A 12291-nucleotide genomic window follows, 5' to 3' on the forward strand; every position below is an offset into this window, starting at 1 on the left:
AGGGTGTCACAAACAGAGGTCATGCGGTTCAAACCGCGGGCTTCAGAGTTAAATAAGAAAGTCGGTTCAGTAAGCACATTCTTTGGTTACTTGTGAGCTGTCTTGTGCGCGATCATACAAGTTTCACATGCTGTCATTCCTACACAACACACATGTTACTTGTCCCGCAAGCACTTGACACCACATAATTGTTAAAGTCACAGCAAGAAACCCCTTTGTTTGGAAGTTCAGGGTGCGCTGAATTGGTCACGTGGCTAAGTCTTGAAGTTGTGTTACTGCATTGCCCATTCGGCACACAGTCAATTTCTTACTGTTCTTAAACGTGTGACGGGCGTTCAATCATCCTTTACTGCGCTTCCTCTCCCAGATTTCTCTTCACTCTTATAGATCGTCCCTTTACTAATCTCCGGTGCAGAACGAGGAACACCAGACTTGTCCTGGTACTCTGTCCTGTCATCAACGTTGGAGGCAATACGCAGAGGTGCAGCGTTACCATTGGCTATTGCGGTCACTCGAGCCACATCATGTGACGGCACGTTACTGTCTCTATGAAGATTAGATTCCACCCGCGTTTCTTTCATCATCGGCTTTGAGTTCGACGGCGCCGCCGACTCTTCGTCGGCAGAAACCGACTCTTCGGTTTTTACGCCACTGGCCGCGCTCTCTTTCGAAGGCGCCTCATAGTCCAGGAACGCCAGCGTTGGCTCCCTGAGCTCCCGCATAATCAGGTCCCAGCTTCTCCTGCGGTTCTTCGCCCTGTAGATCTGGGCGAACATGTACTTTCCCCTGGCCACTTCTTCCCACTTGTCGTCGAAGAGTGCATAGAAGCGGTTGAGCCTCACGTGTCCAATGGAGGCAGCCTTAGCGGCCTCCCCGGTAACGTAGACGTCGTCCACAGGCATGAAAGGCACCAAGAACGACGCGTTGTACAGGGCCTCCATGACCCTGCTGTCGAAGAGGACCGTGCTTCCCGAACAATACCGGGAGAAAACACGCTTGCGGTACATCTTTTTAGGAATGAACCACGGGGAGTCGGTGTTCCGTTCTACCATCATGTTGGTCCAGACGTAGCAATGTAGAGCTAGCCGTTCTTCGTATGTCCTCAGATTCAGGTAGGCCATGAGTTTTGTCAGGTTGATCACGATGTCGTCGTCCATCTTGACGATGTACCGGGTACCGGGACAATTGTCCATGGTCCACTTCATTCCGTATACGAACTTGTACGTTAGGTTGCGGTACGCGTCTATGTATGGGAGCATCACAACGTCACCGTACCTCTCGGCTTCGTCGAGGACCATCTGCTGGACGCGCAGGTTCCGAGACATACCCACGAAGAAGACGGTAGTCCAGGAGTGTTTTAACGCCATGTAGGCGTCACCTATGGTCTCGCGGAGTAGCTGGCGTTTGACCCAGTTACCCGGGGCGCTGTGTACGAAGAAGATGTGGTTCAGAGGACCAGTGTTCCGGCACCGTTGGACCACAGAGTACGCCACCGGCAGGAAGCTGACGTTCTCCACGGGAAAGGGCAGCCTACCGTAACCACTCAGCAATGCCTCCGTAGGGCGCCAGAAGAGCAGTTCAAGAGGCACGTCATTCCAACGAGACGTTTCTTCACGGCTCGCTTCAAAGTCGTGGTGACTCAGCAGAGTGGCGCGGTAGAAATCCGGAGCAGGAACCCGTTTCCAGGAGTCCCGTTGAGCGTACCAGTATGTGACGTTGAAGAGGGTGAACGCCGCAAGCAGCGCCAGCAGGGACCATTGGCGAGTGGCCACTGGCGGACTCTGCAGACAGGCACCTGCGTTTGGCCTAGGATCAGAAGAGTTCTCGTGACGTCATCACTCCTTGTGCCTGCGTGCACTGCGACGATGCGTGAGGAGAGGTGAGTACCCTGCGTGCAGGAGCAAACAAGTCCGTGCATGCCCGACTGCAGTGTAAAGCGTCGTGCATGAAGCGTTTCCCCAAGATGCATTTAGTCATAAGTTTGCTGAAGCGTCGATCGGGATATATCTATTTTCTTTCTACTATACTGAACGTTAACATTTCTCGCGAGGAACTAGCACAGCTGAGCTAGGCTTTCAGCTGTCCTGGTACAATGAACAGGCATTGCGTGTAGCAGCGTACAAGGCACATGCGGTCAAACTTCCAGCGTTGAACGTGCTTCTCCGGTGTCTTCGCCGACCAGTGGGTATTGGGAGGTTCGAGCTCGAAGCTTTCATTCTTCGCAGCTCTGCACATTCCCCAAGATTTCTGTGGCAGTTATGTTCGCATTTCAGAAAACTGCATTCTGTGCGCATACATGCGGTGCTGTTTACAGTGCATGCTCGATGATAATCAAAAGTGCGGGGGGAAAAAGGGGCATGCTGGAACATGGCAAGTGGCCCCAGAAAATATGTGCACCCGATAAGGTCGGCGCGAGCGGGCTCGTCTACCCCATGCATGCATTGGTTCTCTTGGCGGGCTTCTCTTTAAGAAATGAGCAAGTGTTAAAGGCTAAGCCGACAGTTTACGAACCTCCCTCGTTACCAGCAAAGTGCCGACATAAGGAACAAGCATCCACGAAAGGCTTGTCGTGACAAAGTTATTGCTCGTATCGTGCACTGTTATGTGACAAGATTTAAGGCAGAACTGCACTCTCAAAAATGATAGCCTGGGACATTCAGGCTTTTGACATTTTCAGCACACTAGCAGGTGGGCGTCTAACAGAACTGGCTATGCTCAGTGACCGGATAGCAAGAAAATCGCTGACAGTTCATCTACTCAAAAAAAAGTGACACTGGCAGCTATACCTCACACATTTCCATCATGGCTCACACGCTTTTATCTCTGAGTTCTACTTTACACTTCTACTCCATCTCTATCTTGCACCTCCACTTCACATCTCTACCTCCAACCTGTACTTAACGTTTCAACGTGACACTCTACTTCCCATCTCTGCGCCTCTACCTCACACCTGTACACCACACTTCTACTTCACTTCTCTGCTTCCCACTTCTACTTCACGCCTCTGCCTCACATCTATACACCATCGCTCTACATTATCCCTCTACTTCATATCCCTACCCCACACCTTTACATTATAACTCCACATCTCTAATTTACACTTCTACTTCACGCCTCTACCTCACATCTCTGCCCCACACCTCTACGTCATCCCTCTACCTTACACCTGTACTTCAGGTCTCTACCTCACACCTGTACTTCATATTTGTACCTCACTTCTTTCTTTTTGGATGTTCACAACCTTTATGAGACGGTTTTATTGGCTAGACATCATAAGGTCAAGCCTAATGAAACAGTCCAGACTTCCGCCGATGTACCTCAGCTGCACAGCACTAGGTTGCCATTTCGATGTTAAGCATCGGCGACAGCATTCTGATGGGGCGAGTTGTAAAATACGTCAGTGTACTTGGATTTAAATAAGAGTCAAACAGCATGCCGATGGTAAAAACAATTATACTCAGCCTCTCATTCTGCAGAACTGTCCGTCCTCCCAATGGCAACGAACAACCGAAATAAAAATGGGCACAAAGACCTCACCAGTTAAACTATAACTCTCTTAACTAACGTTGTAGCTATTCCTTCCAAGGTCTAAACAATAACCTAGGTGCACCTTTGGTGATTAAGAGAAACATCTAGCAAATAAAATTTTAAACGCTCAAATTCTTCACATGCATCACATCGACTAGGAAAACTTGCGAACGCTCAGCTTTTGTAGAGGTTACAAGTGACCTACAAAGAGCGACTGTGATAGAGACGGTAAAAAAAAAAGCGTTATCGAATATGACTCGACTCTCAAATGACTATGACAGAACTGAGCAATGAACATTCACAAAAGCATCCATTGACAGTAAATAGGTTCTTCAGAATTTAATCGCCTCTTTTAGAGAGGCGACGAATTTACTACCGACAAGTTTTCACGAGGGAAAGCCTTCAACTCTTCCGATCTTTCTCTCACCACTTAGCAGTCTTACTTAAAAAAACAAAGCTCAGGCTGGCGATTTCATTTAGCGACGCTAGGCGGATGCACTTCGCTCCAACCATGCTGTCAGTGCGCGGACTCTAAAGTCTGGAATGAGTGATCGTAGAGTCATAACTTCTCACGAGGCGCCTGCGCCTGAGTATATACGTACGCCAAGTCGTAAATAATTCAAGCAAGAACAAACACGCAGCCCCTTCACAGGTCCGCCTTTCAAAATGAATTCTCCATGATGTGCATGCGCTCGAGCGAAAGTGAAACAACCGACGCTCACGAAGAGAACAGGGATGAAAGGTTAGAGGGGTGAGTTGCGAAGGCCTAACGACGACGGGGCGCCCAACAAAATAGCAGACGCAGCTGGAGTGTGTATTTTACAGCGGGTGCTTGCAAGAGCAAGAACGCAATGAAAAGTGAGTAGCTTTCACTTTGAAAAAAGAAAAAGGCAAGTGAAAGATCACTCGAGATGTCGATCGTAAAGAACGAACGGGAGATGGAGTGGATGAAAAGACACGGTCCGTTCGACGCCGCGCTCTCGTTCACGTTCAAAGCTCGAGCAGATGCGGTGCACGAGAGCACGGAAGTAAAGGGAAGTAGAAGTGCAAGAAAAGAAAGGAACAAAAGACCTTTTGTTCCTCCGTGTCTTTTTGTGCTATTCTGCATTCCCTGACGTGAACAAACTAGCCTGCGCAAGAGCGTTCTACTTAAGCAGCGAAATGACACAGAGCCCAAAAAGGTCCCGCAAGTAGTAGACGTGGAGTATAATGCGAGAACTGAATTGCTCCGCATAAAGGCCGCGTAGCACCTGCATTGAGAACAGCGCCATCTGGCAGTGAATATATATATAGCAGGCGGCACTATTACAGTCCGCCCGTTTGGTTCTATACGATACTGTGTGCTTTTGTTCAACAGATAGATCACGCTTATTTTTTGTTCTCTCTTTTAAGAGGTGATTTACTTCGTTTACAGCTCCGAACTCTCCTGCATGTGCATTGGGAAGGTATAGGAATGCTCACACTTAGACGACCACAGCGAAAGTCTGGAATTATTTGAATAAAAACAAAGTGGAAGTTTCATGTTCGGTGGAAGAACAAATTCAGCTTGCCCTCTCAGTTTAAAAACAGTCCCTCCCGAAAACTGCACAAAATAAAACATTCTGCGGTATCATTTTTGACAAGCTACGCGACCCTGTAAAATAAAAAAAACTTAGCCTCCAAACTTTGTGAATTACATATGACAATGAGTTTCAAGCCGACATCTTATATCACACTTCGCTCGAGATCCCTCAGTTAACTGTGCGAAACAATAGCGTAATACACAGGACCAAACATAAAAACCCAGACCTGCTTAAAAGCTGCACCAAGGGATTTTAGGTGATTGTTACTAGGGCAGGGGCGGGGGGGGGGGGGGGGGGGCGTCCTTGCTAATTAAGGTGAAGGTCAAAAAATGAAATTGTGAATTTTTTCCCCATATTCACATTTTTCACATTTGGCTAACTCGGGTAGGGAACAAAAAGATTATTCTGTATCGGAAGCTATACGGTGATCAAGCCTTTTCGTAACACGCACAACAAAACGTCCAGATCATCGCCGCGTTCGGACCTCAGCGGAACATTGGTGTGTTCCGTGTGCATCAAATAATAGGAATGGTGACCTGGAGCACGAGGGCTGAACGCGCTTAAAAGTACGCTGTGAACGAATTGAGGTTGTCATGGGTCCATTGATTACCAATTTCCAATAGAAAAAAGGCTACTTTCACAGAAGACGATACATGGAAAACGAAGGCCATATAGTGTAGTCCAAAAACAGCGAAAAAGAAAAGGCGGGTGCCACCTTCAGAGGCCGCTTCCACAGCTAAACTGTTGTGACGTCAGGGGAGATTTTCTTTTTTTAGTGCAAGGATGAGAAAACGCAGGATGCGCGCGTGCAATTGGTGCACTTTTATAGCAGAAGGAAGACGAAAGTAAAAAAAAAAAAACTCAAGCGCGGTAAATAAAATCAAAGCAAACACACCACTCCTTACGTGACCACGAAAGTCACGGTGAGCTCGAGTAGAGGGAGAAAAAAAGCATTCCAACTTTCCCTTTAACATCTCGGTAATTGTGCTGTAGGAGAAAAAAAATAAAACATCCATAGCAGGTACAGCTATCGTGAATCACAAAAAAAAAGCTCAACTGAGTTATCTCACAACGTCCCTTCAATTGACTGTAATGATCAGCGTATCATCAATGCTACAGAGCGTAGAAGCGTGAGTGAATTTTACTTCTGCTCGGAGATCTAGTTAAACTGTTAAGATAATTTCAAAGATCGCTCTTCCCAGCACATTTATCAAAGCAAGGTCAAAATTTTGCTCGTCAGAAATACAGAAGGCTGCTTAATGATCATTTCATGCAAATCGTAACCCTAACGGCGAGACAGCCAAAACTTTCTGCGGTAGTGATACTGTATTGTCAGATCATAGACCAATTTCAAATCTTGCCCTTCCTTTACTTTATGGTGGCGCGTATTTTCCAGCAATTTTATAGTCCTAAGGCGTTCGGAAAGCATTAAATTTAACTAAACTATGTTCCAATTATCTTTCTCTTAATAAACCTATCCATTTTTTTTAATTTCTGCAATTAATCAACTATTAGCGAAGAAATGCGGCAACTTCGTAACTCTTATCGTCGCGTTTTGAACGCCTAGGCATTAAAGGGTTAAGCCTTTTACGCGCCGCTCGCCGTCGCGTTGATCGCCAAAGGAGCGTAACGAGCCGCAGAGTTCGTTCTTCTTCTGTGCCCTCTCCCTGTAGCGTTACTAACGAGCCGGGATAAACCCTGTCGCTAATCGCACACGCACCGTATGCTCACAAATGGCCCCGTTGTAGAGACACCAAGCGGGCTTTCTCACTCGCGCACGCCTTAGGTAAATTAACTGCCAGCCTCTTTAGAGACAGCGGGCTCGCCACAAAGGCATGCGCATTCTGAGGCCCTTTGTAGTCTCGCCGCCCCTTTATCGCGCCACAGCGACCTCCTTTGCGTCTCGGAAATCCACTGCTCGACGTTCGTTACCACACCTTTTGTGGCCCGGCTATGGTCGCTCCATGCCGACAGAGTAGCGACAATTCCTTTTTCCCACTGGTTTCCTCCCTCTTCGTGACTATCGAGACGACTCCATGCCCATTATCGCTCGTAGCGCCCCCTACAAAGGTCAAACTTTACCGGAGGATGTGAAGAGTGCGAAGCCTGGCCGTGGTTTTACACCTCTGTCATAACCAGTTTTTGATAGAGAGAGAGAGAGATGAACGGAAAGGCAGGGAGGTTAACTTAGGTTAACTAGGCGACACCCAGTACAGTACGCTACCCTACACGTTGGAAGGGGAAGGGAGGGAGAGATAAAAAGGGGAAAGTGGAATGGGAGATCACTTTTCTACGTGTTCGTTGGCCATTACTTAAGGGTACACAGGGCACTTTTTGACTTTGAGGTTTGACAGTATTTCACTTTCTGGGTGACTATTCGTGCACTATAGCTCGAGCAATTGGCTGCGACGCGGCCGTGTATTACTCGCGCGTACAAAATTTTGTCTTTTTCCAAGGCAAATAGAAACCACCGTTAGGCGTACGGTGCATCACGTGGTCGCACTGGACCAATCACAGATGCGGGCGGAGGGTGACAATAAGCAGTAAGCGTGAAAGTGAGGAGAACGGCGGCATCATGAAAGAATTGTGTTGCCCTCTCAGTATAGAGGGACCCTTTGAAGTAGATTTTCGCCAGCGCCCTCTGTTGTAGCCGCCGCTCATACGGGAGGGGTTCGTTTCGCCGTGGTTCCGCAGCTGTTTGCTGTTCAGGCCATCAAGTGGCGTTGATGAGAGCGTGTTTGTTGTGCGTGATGTTCGGAGGCAGTGGGGAGAGGTCAGAGTTAGCGGTTGCATATGAGCCAGGAGTTTAATTTCCCGCGCTCCACACGTGGGCCCTGGGAGTCGCCATATGTTTTCTTGTTCCTGTGGCTGGCCCTTTCCATGCAGAATACACAAAAGCACCAGGCTCAAAGCCGCACAATCTCGCTCTTGATGATTGCGGTCAATTAGGATCACAACAGACACGTCAATCACTCAGTCATCGAATCAACTATTACTCGGTCAACGAATTCCCATCGCGCTGCAGCAGAGCTATAGAAGGGTCATAAGAAAGCGATTTCTTTCGTACTGTATCTAATTTTTAATTTTTGGCTGTTTTGATTGGCCACGGCCGTCATAAATATGCACGCTAGCAGGTGCAGGGCTGCTGACTGTGACGTCATGACGACAGGCCTATGGCATTGGTTGGGGGTCTCCATTGCGCGACATATTTTCAGCTTCAATCTGAGTTGTATCAGGCTATAGTGCGTTAGTTTCACTTACCGTAAACCGCAAAAGTAACATCCCTCTCCATCGGCGCCCAATTTTTCGCTATTCTCCGTGAGCGAAGAGGCGCAAGAGAGTGATATGGATACAGTTTACCGCGGGGAAGGTCCTTTCGAGTGTTAATAATTACGGAGTACGCAAATCGTCGACGCCTTGCATTCTGGTCTCTTTTTATTTGCAACTGAAGCCGAAGTTTCATTTCCCTTGAATCTTTAAAGTCCGAAGTGCGGCAGCTCCCCAGATTCAAGCCGCCCAGCCATTACCGTCCCCATCCCGATTTACATTTACTGTGCATCGCGCAAAGTGCGTGTGCATTGATGCCTAGCTAAAACAACATTTCTACAAGGTGTGGCGCGCCAACGCTAGAATAAAAGTTTTCCTGGCTCAGTGGTTATGGTGCTCGTCCGCTGACCCGAAAGACGCGGGTTCGATCCCGGTCGCGGCGGTTGAAATTCTTTGGAGGAGAAATTCTAGAGGCCCGTGTACTGTGCGATGTCAGTGCACGTTAAAGGACCCCATGTGGTCGAAATTTTCCGAGCCCTCTACAAAGGCGTCTCTCATAGCCTGAATAGCTTTGGGACGTTAAACCTCAATAAACCAAATCAACCTCCTCCTCTTCCAACGCTATTCCTGTTTCTAGTGCGTCTGTGGCAGCTCTGATGCTGCTTACAATCAAGAAGACACTGTGCTTCAAGGACGCATTCTATTTATTCAGCCCTATATACTGGATTGTTAAAAAAAATGTGGACAGCAATATCACACCTTCCAAGAGTTGATGATCTAGTTGCACTATAGGAAACAAAACTCAAACGGACACGATGACAGGTCGCAATCTGTCGCGGAGAACGACAGAACTTCAACAGTTCGAGTAAGGGCTCACATCAGCGTTTTCAACAGCCCTGAGTGCAGAATGATGTTTTTTGCATTTGTTTTATCAGCTTTGTACCGTGCACAAGCCTATATGGCGCAAAAAAAAAAATTTAATGAAGCTGTCGAGTTCATGAAGTTCATCACTCGACTCTAAGGCCCGCGAGTGGTGACTACAACTAAAGCTAACTGTGTAGGCAGGTCTCTGCAGCTTCAAAGCCTTATCTAAATTAAACCTCCCGTCCAGACAGATTCTAGGCGTTATTTAAACGAGAATGACAGACACGCATTCAGAATCGAATCAAGCGCAAGATACTACCCTGTCCTCGCAAGGTATCATTCATCCGGACAGCAGAGTGGTTATCTCCATTCCGCCGTAAATACAGTTCAGATTCTTAAAGCTCAATCTGCCGCCTTCGCCACGACGAGCTCTAGTCATTCAGGTCCAAGAAAAAAAACGTCTGACGCTTTATACAAGAGAGAACTTGAAGTCTTATAACCATGTGTCGCGCACTACCCTAGCTGGAAGTAATTAAGTCGAGGGCGCTTTTAAATCAACGCCAGCGCGCATGGGGCTCCGGCCTTTTAATATTCCTCGAGGTAACGCTCCTCTGTTCCTTGTGTACATTCGCTGTCGCAAACGTAACACAAAATAAGGACCGTGGAGCTTTATACAGTCACGTCGGGGCTTCGCTGTTGTGTAAATATGAAGGAGCGCCTGCTATATTACATCTAGCGTTTCGCTCTCGACTCCTTCTTGTTACGCAGTTGTTTCTAGCCGAGGGCGCCGCGTTCCCGACGAAGCAGCTGAGGCTGAGACAACTTCCGACAAGACAAGAAAGAAAAAAAGGGAAAAATGAAACAAAGGACTGCAGGTTCGTTCAAGCTACTCCTGAACTGCCCTGCTGCATGGATCGAGGGCGCCGCGTTCCCAACGAAGCAGCTGAGGCCCTTCCGACAAGACAAGAAATAAAAAAAAGGGAAAAATGAAACAAAGGATTGCAGGTTCATTCAAACTACGCCTGAACTGCCCTGCTGCATGGATTGTGTGCTTGCTGCTCCGTGTAGAGTTTCCATGCATTCACACACTGAGCGTTGCGTATGCACGGAGTTTGATAAGATGATCATGTTGTTGTTGTTGTCCTCATGGGATAAATGGCGCATACCCACTGTGGAGGATTGACCGCGATACAGGCGGTGACTGACTAAAGCTCGAAAGCGTTTTTCGCAAAACGAGTTTAGTGAGGATTGGCAGATTAATATTCATTATGTTGTTGTTGTTGCGGTCCTAACAAAAACCACCCGCAGTACATCAGTGGCGCCACTATGATTATGTCCTAACGACTGCAGCTCAAAAGCGTTTTTCGCAAAATGATTTGAGTGAAGATTGGCGGATTAACATTCATTCTGTTGTCGTTTCTGTCATAACAACAGCCACCAGCGGTACATGAGTGGAGCGGGAGAGATTTGCTATTTAGAGCCTGACTGTAATTCTGTCCTAACAACGACTGCAGCTCAACAGTGTTTTTCATGAAGCAAATCGAGTGAAGATTGGTGGATCAAAATTAATTCTGTTGTTACTGTTGTTGCTGTCCTAACAACAACCACTCGCAGTACATGAGTGCAGAGGGAGAGGCTTGCTCTGCAGAGCCTCACTATAATTCTGTCCTAACAACGACTGTAGCTCAAAGGCGTTTTTCGCAAAACAAATCGAGTGAAGATTGGCAGTCTAAAATTAATACTGTTGTTGTTGCTGTCCTAACAAAAACCACCCGCGGTACATCAGTGGAGTCTAATTCAGTCTAATTCTGCCCTAACAACAAACGGCCCATACACATATTGGGAGACATGCCAAGGATCGGGAGGCATAGAAAAGCTGTTCGACTGTACAACTGTACAAAAGGATAATTGAAAGAAAACAAATTCAAAATTATTCTACCGAGGTGCTCTTTTTCTTCCAACACTTCTTTGTCTTCTTCCAAGGTTATCGAATAGCATGGATAACCTCTTCCTACCAAAGCGGTTATGTCTGCAGTATACGTTATACGCGACCGTTGTTACTGTATGCAGTGAGGTCTTCTAAAGACACAGATGCTCTTTCCGTTATTCAGTTGAGCTCGGACCACGGTTGCTGTTGTTTTAAAGGTGAGCCACTGCTTCCTTCTGTTCGTCTTCAAAGCACAATCGGATAGCATTCTGTGCTGGTCGTTGGCTAATCTATCCAACCGCGGATGGAAGGGCATACAAAAAATGCAATTCACTCTGTGTAACTGTGTGCATTGGCAGCCCAGAGCAGTTTTCAAATAATCTGAAAAACAAAAAAAATGGAGAGCAGACTAACATCCTCTTTTACGTTTCTCCCGGAGCCAAAACGGCTATGTTTTGACAACCTTGTCCGAGAAAGTGGCAGCGTCGACGGAGTGGTGTGCTTCCGTCGTCACCGATCCTAAGCCGACACGGGGAACTCAAGGTTGATGCGCTGTTGCACATCACATGCACCTACACGAAATGCGCAAGGATAAAAAGGATCCTTAGACGTCAACTGATCTCTGTACAAATCAGTGAATCCTTAGTAAAAGGCCCACTACGCCAAATTTAATAATCTCTGGAGAATCCTTGAATAACTGGCCAAAGACCCTAGGACGTCCAAGGATCCCTATTCGACGATAGTTAAGCTCCTCGCCCTAATAGCTTAGCTTGTTAAGGTTTAACGTCCCAAAGCGACTCAGGCTATGAGGGACGCCGTAGTGAAGGGCTCCGGAAATTTCGACCACCTGGGGTTCTCTAACGTGCACTGACACCGCACAGTACACGGGCCTCTAGAATTTCGCCTCCATCGAAATTCAGCCGTCGAGGCCGGGATCAAACCCGCGTCTTTCGGGTCAGCAGCCGAGCGCCGTAACGACTGAGCCACCGCGGCGGGTCTCCTCGGCCTAATAAAAATGGTCTATAGACTGTCAATAGTCTTCTTGTAGACTCTATTGCTTTCCTATAGATATTTCTTTTTGTCTATTCGTAGTCTACAGAGTGTTATAGAAAAGAGTCTACTAAAAGTGTATGGCCATAAATA

General features: G+C 47.3%; 1 protein-coding gene across 1 annotated transcript in view; it reads right to left on the reverse strand.

The window, feature by feature from the left end:
* Positions 1-335: 335 nt before the first annotated feature.
* The window catches only part of LOC149347942 (acetylgalactosaminyl-O-glycosyl-glycoprotein beta-1,3-N-acetylglucosaminyltransferase-like), a 30184-nt gene continuing 18228 nt past the window's right edge, over positions 336-12291 (reverse strand). Inside the window, exon 2 of the mRNA XM_089586047.1 lies at positions 336-1795. Within this exon, the coding sequence (XP_089442173.1) occupies positions 336-1795 (1460 nt within the window). The remainder of the gene's footprint in view (positions 1796-12291) is intronic.

The sequence above is a fragment of the Amblyomma mixtum genome, chromosome 4 (genome assembly GCF_055824585.1).
Source record: "Amblyomma mixtum isolate Tamu chromosome 4, ASM5582458v1, whole genome shotgun sequence".
Taxonomy (NCBI): domain Eukaryota; kingdom Metazoa; phylum Arthropoda; class Arachnida; order Ixodida; family Ixodidae; genus Amblyomma; species Amblyomma mixtum.